The 19560-nt window shown below is 41.5% G+C and overlaps 1 protein-coding gene across 1 annotated transcript in view; it reads right to left on the reverse strand.

Moving 5' to 3' along the window:
• The window catches only part of TGFBI (transforming growth factor beta induced), a 172959-nt gene that overhangs the window by 58979 nt on the left and 94420 nt on the right, over positions 1-19560 (reverse strand). The window contains exons 8-13 of the mRNA XM_073571608.1: positions 18433-18645; positions 17702-17839; positions 15849-15991; positions 8252-8388; positions 7653-7783; positions 1899-2023 (exon numbers count right to left, since the gene is read on the reverse strand). Coding sequence (XP_073427709.1) covers positions 1899-2023; positions 7653-7783; positions 8252-8388; positions 15849-15991; positions 17702-17839; positions 18433-18645 — 887 coding nt within the window. The remainder of the gene's footprint in view (positions 1-1898; positions 2024-7652; positions 7784-8251; positions 8389-15848; positions 15992-17701; positions 17840-18432; positions 18646-19560) is intronic.

Raw genomic sequence — 19560 nt, forward strand, 5'->3', positions numbered from 1 at the left:
TCTTTGGAGTATCACATCTAGTATGAAGTCCAGAATAAATAAATATACGCAAAAATGTATATTTAACACCAACCAATAACATCCCAAATGTGCAGAATGGGAGACTCTGTATACCATGGTAGCAAGCATGCAGGCTGTTTATAGTGCCACAAGCAACATGCAGCCTGGTGATTTTATGTTGGAAAATGTGTGCTGGGAACTTTGGAAAAAGCGCCATTCCACTGGTTCCAACTATTAGTATATCATTGTAAAGACCTCTTCATATCATTGCTCCCTTGATAATGTCAGATTCGAAGAATGCTTTGTAATAATCCATTCTGTGATGGAAGTAAAATTATAAATCATACACCAAACATAAGGCATCAAATAGTGTCTACATAAACATCTTCAGATCTGATTGTACAGCTATAGGTGTCCCACTGACTTCACACCACTCCTTTCCAAGGTTATCATGGTATAGAGCAGGATGGCAGTGGAGTGAGCAGCCTGCATGGAATAAATGTGATACCAAGGCCTGCAGTGTCTCTGGACTTCTGGTCTAGCATAAATCAAAACTTTGAATTGCAAAGGAGCTACTAGCTGCAGATCTTGATGACTTGCATGTCCAAGTGCATTCAATATGGATTAACAGTTCTCAATTAATAACCTCATTGATTGCATGTCAAGGTGTGTAAGTGCATGTATTTCTACGTGTGGCACTTATATTCAATACTGAATAAATCAGAGGTTCTGAAATATTTCTTTACATGTTTTCATCATTTCTCTTCATCATTTCAACATGGTTATCCATCTCTTCATTTTCATAATTACACAACTTTTCATTATTTTTTCTTGGCAGGTTTAATGTTGAGTTTAGTTTTTTATAGACCTTCATGATCTGGTGGATCTCTTGGTGATTGTATAATCCTTAGGCCGGGGTCACACTTGCAAGTGTAATGTGAGTTACTCGCGAGAGTCTCTCGCATCAGTACCGGGCACTGCCGCCGGCACTCGGACCGGAGCATTCAGCTGCATAGAAATACATGCAGCTGGACACTCCGGTCCCGAGTGCCGGCGGCAGTGTCGGGTATTGAGGAGAGAGACTTGCTCGAGTTTCTCGCATTGCACTTGCAAGTGTGACCCCGGCCTTAAATGTTATAAGGACTGTTAAAGTATTAGTAATACCTCTGCTTCAAAATTCCTATTTAAATCAGTCCATTGTTTATTTTCATATTTTCCTGTGTCTTAAACTTAGCTCACGTTTTATAAGCCAGGCACATAATTCTGCCAATATAATGTGGAACTTTCATTTATCTGTATACCTGTCTTTGTTTTTTACTAGCTTTCCATGCTATAAGTACTGTCCCACATTAGTCCGATCTGTCATTTGTACATGTCATTATTCTGGTAAAGATCTTACATTGGTTTCTACTTTTTGACTAGAGCAATATGTCCTGTACTGATAAGCATGTGATAGACCACAGCAGGTACGTCTGCTGGTAAATGAATTTAACAATACCTTAATGAAATTTTCTAGAACCATTTGGATCAATAGTCTACATAGGCTCCACAGTGATATTACATATGAAAAGTATTGCATTCTGAACATAGCAGTGTGATTCCAGCTGTATTTCAGCTAATGGTATCCACTGGGGTTGGAGTGTATGAAACAACATTTGTGCTCATGATCTTGGGAATACAGAAAATATCATGTGGTTTTTGGATGTTTCTGATTGCAAAATTGCAAACACATGAAAAAGCATACAAGACCTTTCAAATACCGATATGTTAAAAGTAGTGACCTTGACAGGTGATATTGCACCATGATCCACCACAATCACATTGTGTTATAGGGCAGAACACGTCCCAATGATGTTGTCTTGCTCCATCACTTTAATGACACCAATATTATCACTTACAGAGACAGCTTCCAATTTTTCTCCCTGAAGTGACTTCATCCTCACAAGCTGACTGACCGCCCCACTAACCAGAATCTCCTCACCAATGTGATACTTCAGGAGATTGGATAATTCCTTTGCATTGCCTAATAACATAAAGAACATGTTAGTTATGAATCTATGTCATCAAAACAAAAAATAAAAAGCCATCATGACTGTTTTATTTTGTTTCTCGCTTCTTTAGATGTCAAAATGTAATGATAAGGTCATGTAAATACTATAAAAAAAGGAAATAATCATTTAAGTCACCTAGCAAAAACTTACTTCTGCATACAGAAGGGCACTATTGTATAAGAGGCGCACATTACATATTTTGTAATATATAGATGCCCAGATTCAACAATAATAACACAGCTTGGATAACATGGTGCAAATACATTGTCCAATATAATTTGTGTACCGTGTCCCGAGCACTAACAGATGGCCCTACTGCGGAACTGCTGTCAGTCAGTGCCAGGGATCTGGTTACAGCCACCACCTTCTGTCCACAGAGCGGGGACTGAACCCACGCCGGCGCCTCCCCTATGACTGGAATCCAAGCGCTGCCAGGAGGAATAAAGTTCATTTTTCCTGGCAGCGTGGGTCTAAGTGCCGACATCTGACAGATTCACAACACTATTAACCTGCAGATTAACCACATATCGGTGGGTTAATGGATTTTATTTCAGGTGACAGGTTCTCTTTAAATGTATTTTTTTATTTATTTAATTTATTAATTTTCTTGGAGAACACCCTTTACTGATATTAATGTAGTGATTACCACTAATCGCAGGACGCAGGAACAATAAATGTTCTGAGCTAGCTACATGGAACGGATGGCTTTTATTATCTTTGAACCATTGTAAAATGGTTTTCATTGACAATGGTAAATGTTATTTCAATGGCCAGCTTAACAAAATGCTTCAGGATAAAAATGACTCATAGGGTTATACTTTGTACAAGTCATGGATGGTGGTGCATTGTTTCATGTCCTAATGTTACACCCACCAGAGTGCTATTCTACCACGTAAGACATTTAGAAACATAAGTTAATGGGTGTGACTTTGTGTGTGTGGGTGATGGATATATATTTTATGCATAGTTTTTAGAGAAGTGAGTATTCTGACCATATTATCCTTTTATGCAGATTTTCCAACTCCAAGCTGTATAAACTTGAATGCTTATTGGATGCAGCAGATCAGGTGATGTGTATTTGTGCAATAAGGAAGGTCATAAATCAACAAAACCCACACATTATTTAATATGAGGGAACACAAAGAGATCCATCAATAATTTTTATTTATATCCATTAAAAGCCAAAAAACATCAAAGGAAAATAGAAAACAGAAATGCCGTATAGGGGATGCCCAGTCTGGATAAAAAGATTCAAAGAGGGGACCATGAAGGGAAAGGATAAATAGTCATAACAACCCTTAAAATTACAGTGACCCCCCTAGATAGACTAGCACTATTGGCGGCACTGCATAGCTTGGAGGGCCTGGACTTAGGGGTAGCTACTTGGTATTGAAGGCGATAGACCACCTTTGGGTGATTTTCCCTTGGACCACAGGCTGTGTATGACTTGTACTGACACTTTATTAAATATTTACTCTTATTGTCTTTTCAGCTTGGGTCCGGGGGTACCTTTGCATTCACATGTGCTTTGAACATTGTTTCCCCCTTTTTTGACCTATAAGTCCTACAAAGCCTGCATAGATGGTATTCCATCTCCGTTTTTTAGTGCTATTTATGTAATATTTTGTATGCTTGGTGTCTCTGCCTTTGTCCACCACCATATATACACTCATTTGGATTTACTCTTTTATCTTTATATATGTGTTTGTCAATAAAATTCATCTTTTTGCACTTTGTGAGTGAATAGTGAAATATATTGCAATCTTTACATAATTAAGTTTTTTTGGGCATTTGACTTTAGTGTCTGTTGTAGGTTTGATTTATATGGGGGGGGGGTCGCCCAGTGACTATGTGTCTTGTTTAAAGTAGTGATTGTCCTTAACCCTTAAGTATGATAACTAGAGATGAGCGACTTTGCCTTTTTTAGGGTCGAGTCGGGTTTCATGAAACCCGACTTTCTCAAAAGTCGAGTCAAACAAAATCGTCCGACTATAGGGAAAAGTCGGGAAACACGAAACCCAATGCAAGTCAATGGGGAGAAAAGTCGGCAGTGAGTGGAGGACTGTAAACACACCTGGCATGAATTTTAACCCTAGAGGCGGCAAAATCTCTCTCTTCTCCCTCTCCCTCCCTCTCTCTCTCTTTCTCTCTCTCTCTCCCTCTCTCTCTCCCACTCCCACTCCAGCTACGCTCCCGCTACACTACGCTCCGCTTCTCTCATTGGCTGAAAAAAGTCACGTGCAAGCATTCGGCGAAACCCGACTTTGATGCTTGGGTCGCTGACCGTATGGCCAACTTCACACTGTGGTCGGGTTTCGTTTCATGAAACCCGACTTTGGTGAAAGTTGGCGACTTTTGAATCTGACCGACCCGTTTCGCTCAACTCTAATGATAACTTCTGTTGTAATATTTTTCATTTAGTGGTGTAATATTTCTGAACACTAATAGTTGGCCAATAATTCTGCACACATAGATATTCTCCTAAGAAACACAAAACCTCACATTTACTTTCTTAAATATTCAGGTTTCCAGTTTATTAATCTTTTGGATTGACAGACAGCACTGTAGTTGTTCATTAATGAAATTAATAATCAAAAATACAAATTCCCTAATGACTGTTAATAAAGTGTGTATATCTTGTATATCTATATATTATAAATATACACTCATGTATTTATATACTTGTATCCAACAAGAAATCCAAAATGCTTATCTGCGTGTCTTTAGGGTATATCTGAATATTCCTTATATTTTTTTCCATTCATTAGATCATTTGTTATCATGATTACTGCACTAAAGCAAATGAAAGGCTGTGACTACACGTAGATTAGCAGAAGTAAACATCCATGTATCACTTCCTAGAAGCCCTCGTTTTTCTTATGTGATTTTAATTATATGTTAATATTTATTTACAAACATATCAAGGCCTCCTATAAAGTGCTCGTCTGGCAGCATACTCCATTTTTAGGCTTTGGTACTAGGACTTCAATACATCTGTTTTTCTTTTGTTTTGTTGTTTTAGAGCATGCAAAATATATCTTTTGAAAATGTTTGATCTAAGTCTTGTAAATCTAGAAGAACATGTAATCAAGTTATCCTTGGTTTAATCTCTGTAGTCTAAAATTAGATTAATAAATTAGAGAAACTTTTCATTTTTTGCTTTTCAGGTCTTAAATGTGAAATTGTGGTGAAGTGTTCTGGTAGTTTTTGCTTTGGGAATATGTTGTTAAACTTGGGAAGCTAAGTTGACATTGAAAGATGTTGCAGACAGTAAAACAAAAATGTCCTTCAGGCTGGAAATCTTATTAGAAACATTACAGATTTTTTTCTCCATTTAGATGGACGGTTAGAGCTTTTATCATGGTTAGAGATGTAACCCATTACAACTACGCTTTCCTATAACTTTTTCCTATTAACTTTCCAAATGCAATGATTTGGATTGCAAGTAGAACATTTCAAGGAATAAACAAGGTCACGGTGATGTGAGAAAGTTATAATCATGGCATGGCAGTAATCATGAGAAGTAGATGTCTCAAAAGTTAGAAACGAAATGAAAATTAGAACAACTTTTAAAAAACAATCCAATAAATGCAAGGATGCAAATGACTTTTCTCAAATAACAGTTGGAAGAAAGCATTTTGGGTATGTGCACACGTTGCGGATTCGTCTGCGGATCAGCTGTGGATTTGGCCCTGATCCGCAGCAGTTTTACATGGGATGTACAGTACCATGTTATCCTATGTAAATTAAATCCGCTGTGCACATGCTGCGGAAAATTCCGTGCGGAAACGCAGCGGTTTATTTTCCGCAGCATGTCAATTCTTTGTGCGGATTCTGCAGCATTTTTACACCCATTCCATTATAGGAATCCACAGGTGTAAAAACGCAGGCAAAATCTGCACTAAATCCGCAATGAATCCGCAGGTAAAACGCAGGTCATTTTACCTGCAGATTCCGAGAGGAAAAATCCGGACACAAATCCGCAATGTGTGCACATACCCTTAGTCACTAGAAGCTTCATGCTTCATGGGCAACCCTGACTAACCCCCGTAGATAACCAAGAATTGTTTGCATAACCGGCAATCAAGGAAAACGTAAATATCAAAACTAATATTAATTTTCATTGGACAATCCTCTGCACTGGTGACATCACAGAAATATTTTAATGTCTCCTGCGCTTAGGTCAATTTCACATGAGTTTCATAAGGAGACATATTATGACCACAAGTGCTGGTCTAACCACTTGTTTATCCGCTCAAACTAACATCATCAAAGCCCTTACTATGCTTTTAGTTTGGGTATTATCTGCAGATAGAACATGATGTGCAGTAGTAAAACTTTGCCATATGGTTATTGCTTTCCATAGCACAGGTGGATGTAGTCATAAACAAAATCCTCCAAAGGGTCATGCCATCATAGAGTGACTCCTGGAATGTGTGGAGGAATTTGCTTTGGATTTGTGGCCTGTACAGTCTCCAGATCTTCATAACATGGCTCATCCCTGGGATGCATACTGTACATTGTACCAATATTTCATGTGCAACTTCAATTGTGACAGTTAAATGTGTGGGTCATATGCCATAATGCATTTGTGACCGCAAGTAATCATGATGTCCTTTTATGTAGCAAGATCAACTTTTGCCTTCAAACACCCCTACTTTATACACATCTATGTCATTGTTATGTCTGTGAACTTGCATATATAAAATAATATTTTTTTTTTCCATTTTCAATAGAAAATCCGTTTTTTCATTACAGATTAATAAACAAGTCCACAGAAACCAATCAGGGGTTCTCCGAGAAATGAAAATACATAATTCACATTTAAATCTTAAATATTTTTCAAAATATCTTTATTTACCAAAAAGGTATGCTTAATCTACTGCACTCTGTCAGGATTTCAAAGACGGCAACATACATCATCCTAATTTTCAGAAGACAGGCAGTAGGGTGGACTGTATGAAGTCCAAGACAGACGCACTAAAACTTTCAGGATGACAGATGAATGTTCATTCTCAGTCAGCCAAAGAAAGATTATCTTCTTCCCTAGTCCCTTCCACTCAATGTCCTGTCGAGTTGAGTGAGCAGTGTAAGGTGGATTCTTGATGCCTGACTGGACACTGCTCTGACGTGACCACTGTCTCAAGCAGATGTTCTTCTCAATACTTAGTGTCCTCTGAAATCTGGGACGGATTGCACAATGATATATGGCAGTCGCCATCTTTGAAATCCTGACGGTGTGCAGTTGATAAAGCATACCTTTTTTGCTATATAAAAGTATTTTGAGAAATGTATAATATTAAACTTATTTTATTCATTTTATTACATTTCCAGACGATTCCCTTTAATGCTTACCATTACTGAGGCCTATGCATGGGACAGCCAATAACTTTACAGCAGAACATTTCCTTCACAATCTTAAATGGTTCCATGCTTCTTTCATTGTTTGTCTTTTCATTTCTTAGGACTTAGCAGTCTATGAACAAATTCCATTGACCTTATTCATAGATCCTGCGATTAGATCTTGATGAATCTGAGTGGGTTTTATGATATTTATGGCTCCTTGTGTATCATGTGGAGATGAGAAGATAAAACACATACCTAATAGTTTGTTTAATTCTCCTCTTGGAAGAGCACGGAATGCTTCATCTGTCGGAGCAAAGACTGTGAAAGTTCCTTCTCTGTTTAATATCTCGGTAAGGCCAGCAGACTGGATTGCAGCAACTAACATGCTACAATGATGTGAAAGGAATGTGTTTGGTTAGTGTGACATTTTGAATGAGAAATAGCGTAATTCAAACATTATTTGTGGTTACTTCACCAAGGTGAGGACACATCTAAGCTTACCATTACTTATACATAGTTGCATGGTCTGCTAAATCCACTCAACAACTATACATGCTGCTGAGAATTCCTCAGGCTCAGCCTTCTCTATGGTCTTCACAAGGTGAACTTACAGCTTCTAATTATGCACTAGGTGTGGCTCATACGGTTTTTGCTAAATGCTCCCAAAAAGTAAATTATCAGTGTTTGTAACCTTATAAGTTACACATTATTGGTAACACCATGTACTGTAAATCACTGTGCATCTGGGCGCGGTACCTGCACCATAGGTCTTTTACAATTCCTCAATAACTAAAAATATCCGATTTTTTTAACTGCAAGTTCTACAGTAACTTCTGAACTTTTGCTACTTGTACCTGAATCGATTATCAGCTTTGAGGACGTCCATGACATTTCCTGATGGAGGAGTCAGCAACTTGTCGACAATAAAAAGAGTTCCATATCTTCCTTTCTTATCATGTGCATCAATACAGCTGTTTTCAATGCAAAGTGCCTAAAATAATTATGAAATTTTACTTAAAAAATGATATACAAATATTTATATTGTCAGGTAACGAAAAAAATCACAGTCATGGATGGATTCTTATAGTTTTGCCACTATTCTGCCATTATGCATTTTTTTTCCGTTTAAGGGCATGTATTATCATTCCATGAACATTTAATTGGTTGTGATGACAATTGCTTTAACACGTCTCATCTCTTCAAGATACAGTTCACGTCCCCCCATCTTGGTGAAACTTAGGAAAGCTGCACCTTGCCAGAAGTAATGTAAAGGCCCCGTCTCACATAGCGAGATCGCTGAAGCGTCACCGATTTTGTGACGCCACAGCGACCTCGCCAGGGATCTTGCTACGTGTGACACATAGCAGTGACCGGCCCCCCTCTGTGATGCCGCTGATCGTGCTCGAATGTCCTGGGTAATTTTTTCATCGTTGGCATCCCTCTGGCCAGCATGCATCGCTCTGTTTGACACCGACAAGCGACCTCGTTAGCTACTCAGAAATCATGGACGCAGGCGGGAGTCGTCAGAATCGCTGCGGTGTGACAAGGTCCCAACGACCGCCGAGGTTGTTATACGGATCACTGCATCTTTGCTGCGTCGTTGGGTAAGCCTGCCTGTTTGACAGCCATGTAGCGATCATGTAGCGATGCACCAGCGATCCTTACCAGGTCATATCGTTGTCGGGATCGCTGGCGCGTCGCTTAGTGTAACAGTACCCTAACTTGTATTCTTAATCTCTGAAGTCAGGGCTGTTTTATTGACATTCAATACCTAGCATTATATGGACTGTTAAAAAATCTGGGTCAACAGAATTACCAAGGATATACACATTGATGACTGACACTTGGGATAAGCCATCACATTAAGAGTCTGGGGTCTCTGCACCCTGATGTGTGACTCCACTGCTCATGTGTATGTAGCTCAGTCACATGAAACTGAATATAACAGAGCTGCAGCGCCAGTTACACTCATACTTATATTACAGTGTGAGTGATGGATGGCTGAGGCCAATTTATTTGGATTACTATGTTTCCCTGTGGTAGGATATGAGATATTGGCGACCTGTGTTAAAGACAGGCCATTAATGAGTAAGCCTTTGAGAACTTATTTTATTGTTTAATTAGTAGTGTAATTTGGTGTTGGAGATTGAATTATGTCCAAGAATAAAAAATAGTAGACACTTGTGAGGCCAATTCATTAAAGGGGTTTTCTCATGAACAAAAGTTGATTTTAATCAACAGATCTTGGAATAATAATAATTTCCACAATTGGATGTGATTAAATAAAATGTTCCTGTGCTGAGATAATCTTATAAATGTTCCCCTGCTCTGTACTGTGTAATGGCTGTGTCTGACTGTACAGGGTGTGGTGTAGTGACCACTGTCCGCTAGGGGGCGCTGTGTGGATGTCCCAGGAGAGTGGATGAATGGCGGAATACTGAATGACCGTTATGTATCTCAAGGTGAGTGGCCTTGAGATGGAGACTTATATGTGTGTTGATCAGCAGTGATACTGCTGAGTTGCTGTTTCAATGTGTCCGGGAGAAGTCTCCAGGTAGTTGGGGAGATGGGTGGAACTAGTTACTGACAAATCCACCCAGGATTGTGGTTAAGAGCGATATTGTAAAGAGTGTGAGAATAGTTCAAGGACCTGTGATGAGGTCATAGCCATGTGACCCGGTGGGCGTGGCTACGGACCATATAAGGTGGCCAGGGTAGGTCACATGAGTGAATGCTGGGACCCGGTTGGTCCGTTGTGGAATGTCCCACTGGGAGATGTGTCTCCTTTATTGACAGCACGTGAACGCTGTGTTGAATGGCTGCACGTGCCTGATGATTCCCTGGAGGGAATGGACGTCCGCAGCATGATGAGGTGAAGCAGTCATGAGGAAACCCTGACGTGGGTGAGATAACTTGAGATAACTAAGGCTGAAGAGCCTGTGTATGCCTAACCTGTGTGACCACAGGGGTTACGGAGCTGAACTCTGTCATGGACGCTATGCTGGTGTGATGAACTTTATGTTACTGCTGTGGGTTTATGATGCTGAATAAACCGCATGGACTATAATTGTTTTATGCAAAACCCGTGCCGGATCTGGTTTTGTGATGGCTAAGCGAGTATCCCCTACTTGAATAACAGCGCTACCTCACAATTGGTGGAGAATGCGGGCAGTGTTGTAGCCTTGTTGCTAGGAGCAACGAAGAGGACTGCAAAATTTTGGTTGCTAAGGGCAACGGTTTCCAAAGGCACATGGTGCAGCACTGGCAATGCTGAGCCGGGAGAGCCAGTCAGTGGAAAAGACTTATAGGATACCTCTGCGGTAGAGGGGTCCGAGAACCTGCACGGCCAGCAGGTGATGGTAGTGAAAGCCATGTTGTACTGACCGGGGTCAGAGAAAGAGACTGGTGATTGCTAGGGTGCCTCTGCGGATAAGAGGTACCCGAGGACCTGTGTGGCCGACACAGGTAATGGACAGGTGTTCCTGTGGTACTGACCTGGGTCAGTGAGAAAGACTGTGTACCTGGAGGGTCAGTGTTGGGAGGTTCTAGGAGAAGAATCAGATCCCTGGAGCACGTGGTATGACCTTGGACCTGGGGAGGCATGTGTTGGGCAATCTGAGGAGGAGATGAATGTCCTGAAAAGCACCCGTTGAGCCCTGGACCTGGTGAGGCCGATGTGTTGGGAAATCCTGAGAGGAGGGTCGGCTCCCTGAATAGCACCCGGTGCGCCCTGTGTGTTGGATGGTCTCAGGCGGAAACTGAATGTCCTGAATAGCACACAGACAGGACATGTGAGTTTTGTGTGGTGTGTTTTTTTTCCTTTTCTCAACTCTGCCTGCGGTGGCTCAGTGGGAGTCAAGAACGTGACAAGCGGCTTCCTGTAACTCGGTGGGGTTACGAAGGGGACAAGCGGCTTCCGGTAACTTGGCGGGGTTATGAAGGTGACACCTGTAGCTGTGTGTGTGAATGGCAGCCGGTGGTGTCGAAGATCGGTGACAGCAGGAGCTGTGGTGGTGCCAACAATGACTTGTGTGGTATCATAAGAGACATAAACTGTGCGGGGTGACCTGTGTTCTAAGAAGACCAGTATAACGGACATGGGGAAATCCTGAAAGGGGGTGGTGGCCCAAATCGGGGTGGTAGCTCAAAAAGGGGTGGAGTCCCATAGGGGGGCGGTGACCCAAATTGGGGTGGTGGTCCAGAAAGGGGCCGGTGTGGCAAAAGATGAACCGCAGTGTTCTTGTATGTTGTTTCCAGAATGTGGGATATTCTTTCCGGGTGATGACTGGCTGCAAGTGTGTACTGTGATGCTGCAATGGGAAGGAATCTTGGGACGGTTGGACTCAAAGAGTCTGGTGACTCTGACAGGAACTTCTCTCACTTTCTGTCAGACCGAGAAAATGGTCCTGGTTTGCTGTAAACATGGGGTCACGGTGAACTATGCGGTAGACAGAGTAATGTTTGAGAAGTTCGGAGGCAGTGAGTGCAAAGGTGGCAGTATACCACCAGACTTAGTGTATGCCTTGGAGTGGGGCCAGGACTTTGTCAGGTTTGATGACATATGCCAGGAGGTTGGAGACGGTCCTACTGTTGGGCTAACCGATATTAAGACGGCTGGAGTATTGGCACGGTTAATGGGTAACTGGAGGGATTGCTCGGCAGGTCGGGTTGACGCAGACTCTGGGGGTGACTGTGGCTCTGAGAAAGAAAGGGAGCACAGAATAGAAGGGCTAGAGAAGAAAGTCTCTGAGCTCAGAGGTCACCTGTCAACATGGCAAGATGTGAACAAGACCCTTAGGGAAGAGATGGAAGAACATATGAAACGGGAAAGAGTCCTGAGACAAATGACCGAGCAAAGGGTCGAGGAGCTCGAGAAAAAAGTTGTGGAGCTCAAAGAAACTGTAAGAGGTCTTCTGCGGGAGAAGAGCTTGGACGAAGATGTACAGCGGCCGGGCCAGAGTGACAACAAGACGGAACTGCAAGTACCAATCGTGGCAAAGGGTCATGAAGAAATAAAATATTGTGAAGTTGGTGAGCAACGAACTGAAGAAGACAGTCACACGGTCGGGTCAACGGTAGTGAGGGAAGTGTCTGTGGTAAAGCCAGAGTATTCTGTCCAGGAAGAGTGAAAGACCACGACCTTTAAATCTGTAGTCGAGGTACCCGAAGACATGCAAGAAGCCTGTGCTGAGGAAGGTGTGCATGAGACTTTCAAAGAGGCGGTCAAAGCGTTTAAGGTGCACTGGGCGCCTGAGACTCGGCAGTTGGTGATAATATCAGCCAGAGAAGATACATCAAACTGAGTAGCTGTCCTGAAAGAAATGCATCTGCAATGTCTTCACACCAAACAGCTGGTTAGGCGGAGTAATATTAAAGGGAGGCTATGGATCGGCTGAGTTTGCGGAAAGATGTAGTTCCGGTTCCCAAAAGTCTGATTGGGAGAATCATTGGAAGATTCAGGAAGGTAATGTAAGACCTTGTAAATATCTCCGGTGTGGTGAAGGTGAGGATACCTCCTGATGATGAAGGCCAGATATCCAGTGAAGAGGGTAGGATTCCCATCATGGTGGTTGGCTCCGTGGAAAGCCTGAGAAACTTTCAGATGCTATTGGAGTATCGAGTGGGGTACCTCCAAGAGATTGAGCAGTTAAGGCTGGACCGTCGAAGGATCAATAAAGAGGTACGGAACACCAGGTGGCAGCCGCCTTCAACCCAAGGTGTAAGGACCCGAAGGGTTCCTCCAAGAAGTGACATGGCAAATGGCCGAAGAATATCAGCAAGTGGTAGTTCGACTGGCAGGATGAAGCTGAAAGACCGTAGTTCCTGTGAGACGCTGAATGAGTCAGACTCAGGCCAGACAGTAGGCTTAACGAAGACTTATGACCGCACTGACCGGGGGAGCTGGTCAGGGAACGGAACAAACAGGGAGAGGTATGTGGTGACCAAACAGTGTCTGATGACGCAGACAGGCTGTGACTGGAGGGCCAAATATCAGGGCCGATATTCTGACCACTGGGGGTGGGGGAGGCCTAACGTAGGAATGAGGCCATATGACAGATGGAGACGTTCTCTCGACCTGTGGGCCAAGGTGTAATGAGTGCCCAGTCTCGAGATCCTGGTGTAAAGTTGTGTGTTCAACCCCGCAAGTTTGAACAGAGGGGGGACGTATGTGGTGTAGTGACCACTGTGTCCGCTAGGGGGCACTGTGTGGATGTCCCAGGAGAGTGGATGAATGGCAGAATACTGAATGACCGTTATGTATCTCAAGGTGGGTGGACTTGAGATGGAGACTTATGTGTGTGTTGATCAGCAGTGATACTGCTGAGTTGCTGTTTCAATGTGTCCGGGAGAAGTCTCCAGGTAGCTGGGGAGATGGGTGGTACTAGTTACCTACAAATCCATCCAGTGGTGTGGTTAAGAAAGATATTGTAAAGAGTGTGAAAATGGTTCAAGGACCTGTGATGAGGTCAAAGCCATGTGACCCAGTGGGCATGACTACGGACCATATAAGGTGGCCAGGGTAGGTCAAATGAGTGAATGCTGGGACCCGGTTGGTCCGTTGTGGAAGGTCCCACTGGGAGATGTGTCTCCTTTACTGACAGCACGTGAACGCTGTGTTGAATGGCTGCACGTGCTGGATGATTCCCTGGAGGGAATGGACATCTGCAGCATGATGAGGTGAAGCAGTCATGAGGAAACCCTGACATGGGTGAGATAACTGAGGCTGAAGAGCCTGTATATGCCTAACCTGTGTGACCACAGGGGTTACAGAGCTGAACTCTGTCATGGACGCTATGCTGGTGTGATGAACTTTATGTTACTGCTGTGGGTTTATGATGCTGAATAAACCGCATGGATTATAACTGTTTTATGGAAAACCTGTGCCGGATCTGGTTTTGTGGTGGCTAAGCGAGTATCCCCTACTTGAATAACAGCGCTACCTCACAAGGGACAAAGTCTGATTATACCACAGCCCCTGGGCAGGGGAGGAAAAAAAGAGTGTACAGATATTACAGCACGGGATCACAGCCGATTCTTGTTGTGATGTAAAACATTTCACTGCCTGTTTTATACAATGTTTTACTTCAAAGAAAAATCAGCTGTGATCCCATTCTGTAATGTCTGTATAGTATTTTCTTTCCTCCCCTGCCCAGAAGCTGCGGTATGATCAGCCCATGTCCCTGCACAGTCAGACACGGCCATTACACAGTACACAGCAGGGACACATTTATAAGATTACTAGCCGAAGAGCCTGGCACTGCCCGGGCATAGTAACTAACTGTGGTTAGTTATGGCAAATTATAATTATCCTCCATCCCATAGTCCCATGCCCATATACCCATCATACATATCCATGATCCCATAGGCCCGTGCCCATATACTAATCATACATATCCTCCATCCCATAGTCGAGTGCCCATATACCCATCACACATCCTCCATCACATAGTCCCATGCCCATATACCCATCATACATATTCGCCATCCCATAGTCGAGTGCCCATATGTCCATCACACATCCTTCATCCCATAGTCCCTTGCCCATATACCCATCATACATATCCACCATCCCATAGTCCCGTGCCCATATACCCATCATACATATCCTTCATCCCATAGTCCAGTGTCCATATACCCATCACACATCCTCCATCCCATAGTCCCGAGCCCATATACCCATCATACATATCCTCCATCCCATAGTCCAGTGCCCATATACCCATCACACATCCTCCATCCCATAGTCAACCATTATGACATCATAATGAGCGGCGGGGCTTGCAACCTATGATGGAATCAGTGTCGCCATGGCAACCATTATGACATCATAATGAGGGGTGGGGCTTGATACACACACACTTTTTCCCCATTATGTAGATAGGGGCAAAATTGTTTGTTGAATTGGAATGCGCGGGGTAAAAATTTCGCCTCACAACATAGCCTAGGACGCTCTCGGGGTCCAGACGTGTGACTGTGCCAAATTTTGTGGCTGTAGCTGCGACGGTGCGGATGCCAATCCTGAACATACACACCCACATACATACATTCATACACACACTTGAGCTTTATATATTAGATCTCAGCACAGGGACATTTCATTTCAATACATCCACGTGTGTTAATCTACGTGAATATTTACGACTAGAGCTCGGGTTTTTTCTGATTGTTTTTTTTTTCCAAATGGTGCCAAAATATGTGTGTGTGGCAGATATATGTGTATATAATGATGTAGCATCTGGTTTATCTATCCTGATTATCACATGTGTTATCTGCCTAGTTCAAGATTTGCTGTTTACCATATAGAACAAAGTAGCCCCTTTGTGAAAAAATGAAGATTGTCACATAGAAGTGTTGCCACAATTGTTACAGAAAGTTGTCTGGAATCAGCACATTTAATAAACTGAACAGATAGAACTTCTACGGTAATACAGATAGAAGCAGAAGACTTACATTGCGGTATACAAAGACGCGAAGTTTTTTTCCACCAACTGTCTCTAAAACTTGCCCGTGGTAAAGATATTTGGAAGACAGTTGTTCTTTCACAATGTGATTCTGAAGCAATTTTTTCATGTCTCTGTCGATGACGGGAGTTCCTGATGAATAAAAGAAAAATGTTACATGAGGAACAAATCATTTTAGCAAAGTAATGATTTTAGTTAAAGTCAAGACTAGATGCTAATAAGAGAAGGTATTAAAAAGTATTTTCTGTCAGAAGGAGTGAAGCCCCTAGAAAAGTAGTTGGCACGATTTAGGAACTTTATAGCTAGGTTATATTGATGCTGCTTAGTAGACCTATTGGATACCCCATGGTATTATTTGGACCGCTGTTGTGATGGTGATATCTGAACATTTAAGAGCTTGGATTCCTGCTAACAACTAGATTATTCTTCATGTATAGAATATAGACTGGATTCATAAAACTGAAAAAGAAGTTTAACAATTCCATGATTTGGATTCTTTTGCACAGAGTTTGGTTAAATGTCCAGTCATCTCCAGCTAGCGTCACCCAAGTGATCAGATAGTAACTGGTTGCTCAAACCCCACTGTTATAACAACTGTGGAAACTACATATTTGCCCTGCACATGACAGCCACTCGAAGAACACATGTCCTTCTTGACTTTCTTCTTGGCTCACCATAGGCTAAGATGTGTGATGCAAAATTAACACCTCTTTTTAGAAAGAAAAAAATATTTTGTAAAGTCAAAAAAATTCTATGCAATGAGTCCTTCATCAAATTTGAAAAAAGGTATGTTAGGCACCAGGATTCTCCCTCGTCACAGGATGGATCCCAAGCCTTATCTTCTCCCGCGGTCTCCCATTCAATCTCGACCGCAGTGGATGCTGCTCAGCAAAGACATCATTCTCGGTGTCTTGCTCAGACTCAGGCTGTGTGCATGGTTACTGCTGCATCTCCAGGTTCAGCTATGGTAACTAACAATAGACAGCGGCAGGCAGTCATTCCTGAGAATAAGTCCAGGATTCGCTCTACTGAGCATGCTTGTGAGGTGGCGACCTCTCATTGGTGGTCGGTCGTCAGCTGTTCAGGTCCTGTGCCAGCTCTGGATTGGCCAGCGAGCAAAGTCCTGTCTGATTGGCACAGTCTATAAAAGGATCTTTGGCATGCCCATCGGTGCACTAAGATCATTCATATTTGCTGTGTGTGTTGATGGGTCAGTTACCACCCTGTATGCACGTGTGCTGCTAATAGCTCTACGAGTGTGTTTCTAGACAGGCAGTGTAGGGTGGGAACTCCCACTTTAACTTAGCATCTGCACCAGGCGCCCTCAGGTGCGGGATCAAAAGCCACCGTGTAGTAGAGCAAGTTCAATCACCAGCGTAGTGGGGGGAGGGCTATAAGGACCCCACTAGTGTAATTTCCACTCTGCTCTTCTGAAGTCTAACAGGGCATAGCTTAGAGTGCTCTCAGTTGTTGTACTGCTTTGTGGAGTAACAGAGTCAGGCGCTTTGCACTCTGTTCACACCGAGTTGCGTTTAACTTGGTGTGTTTACGGTGCTTATTCACTACTACGCTCCATCATTGTTTTCTAGCTGCGGTTTTTCCATCCCCGCATGGTGGACCCCGGGTTGCGATCACACCTTCTCATAATTTATATTTGGTGCGATACGCAAACCCTAATAAGGTATTGTCCTAGAACAACCTTTCTGAGCATTTAGTAGATCTCCTAGCTAATGAATTTATGTAAAACGTTTTAAATTGCTACAACTAATCAAAAAACATTGATTATTTCAGTTGCTGCATGAAACTGTACAATGTAAAACGTGGGACACAAAAGAAACAAACCTTTAAATGCATTGTTGTGTGGGGCTATGACAGTCACTCGTTCATTCACAGCAAGATGAGCGTTAAGTCCAGCTTGTTGGAAGAGTTCAATAGCCGTAGAAGCAACGGAGTCTTTGCCCAATTCAGATAATGTTTTGGCTGCAAAATAAAATTGCTATTTTTTTTAGGCAACACAATCACCAAAAAACTTAAAAAATAAAATGGAAAATAGATCTAGAAAAACATATCTTAAACAAAAACTAAATTAAAAAATGTGGTTTTGCTTTAAAATACATTTTCTTGTATCTACAATACCCTGAAAGAATTTAATAAGGATTTTATAAGTAATTAAATGTAAAACATGAATGGAATTAAAAAAAAAAAATCACTTTTTTACTACATAAGCAATACAAATAAAGATTATATACATTACACGTAACTTATATCAATCCCCCAGCTGTGCTGAATAAATACAATTTTTCCAACATAATTTAAGACCTCTGAAACACAGTGATGTAGAAGACTAAGAAAATATAGACAATCATTGAGGCCCAAACAGACCTGATCAAAGGCTAAAAGAAATTAAAAGCAGAGTAGAGCGGAAGGCTAGAGTAATTATTCAGTAATAACACTTGCAATGTCGGATAATGTATTGATATAGATACATGGGCAAGGATGAAGAAATCCTCACACTATGTGTTAAATCCTAGATGTGAATATATAATATCGAATTACTATAGAATTGACTATACCTGAATCTGGAATCAACAATTCATCAATGAAGTGAACAACCCCATTAGTAGCCAAAATATCCTTATTAGAAATGATTGCTTTTCCATTAAGTGTGAGCTCATCACCAAGACAGCCAACTTCAAGTGGAGTTCCCTCAATGGTTTCTATGGAAGATCCGGCAATGATTGCTTCAGAGCACTGAGCAGAGTGTAGGAGGTGGTGATGTAACAGATCTAGAAAAATATAAAGAAAAGTTCTTCAATAATCCAGTTAAAAATAAAGTTCATAAAAAAGTTCATTCATAACTATTAAACTATGTTGGTGGTGTTGATGGAATTAACCAAAGCTCTAGTTTTCAGGAGGCTGCGATACATGTATAACAGTAAAGGTTAGAGGATAGTCTGTATTTCTGTAACATACATGTCCTCTAGTGTTACAGTTAAGACACAAAGTATCTAAGTAATTTGAGAAAGGTAATAGCAGACCACAGGTGAAAACGAGGTAGCTTGTGAATTGCGGAATATTCTTGTATAGCTCATATATATTTTATGTCACTAATAAAAATTGATCATAATACAATGCAATTCTACTTATCAGGAATATAATATTGTCTTGATCACTTGCTCACTTACCAACTTAATTTACAAAAAAGCAAATGAGTGAGGTAATACGTTTCTTATTAACCCATTAGCGACGGTGCTAATACGACCTTAATGACCAGGCCAAATTTTAGAAATATAACCAATATCACTTTAGGTGGTAATAACGCGTTAACAGATCCCAGTGATTGTAAAACTGTTTTTTTCATAACATATTGTACTTGATGCTTGTGCTAAATTTTGGTTAATATGATTTGGGTATATTTATGAAAATTTGACAAACATTTTGAAAATTTAGCAATTTTCAAACTTTTAATTTTTATGCCCTTAAATCAGTTATACTACATAAAATAATTAACAAATAACATGTTTCATATATCTATTAAAATCTGCATAATTGTTGAAGCATAATTGTTTTTCATTAAGACATTGGAAACCTTAAACCTTTAGAAACTAATTTACAAAAAAATTTCTTTAAGGAATTAGATGTAAATGGACTTTGAGGGGTCTATATATTGGGAACTTCCAAAAAAAGATATCATTTTAACA

This window comes from Dendrobates tinctorius, unplaced genomic scaffold, assembly GCF_039654945.1.
Source record: "Dendrobates tinctorius isolate UK_male_01 unplaced genomic scaffold, ASM3965494v1 ptg000001l, whole genome shotgun sequence".
Lineage (NCBI taxonomy): Eukaryota > Metazoa > Chordata > Amphibia > Anura > Dendrobatidae > Dendrobates > Dendrobates tinctorius.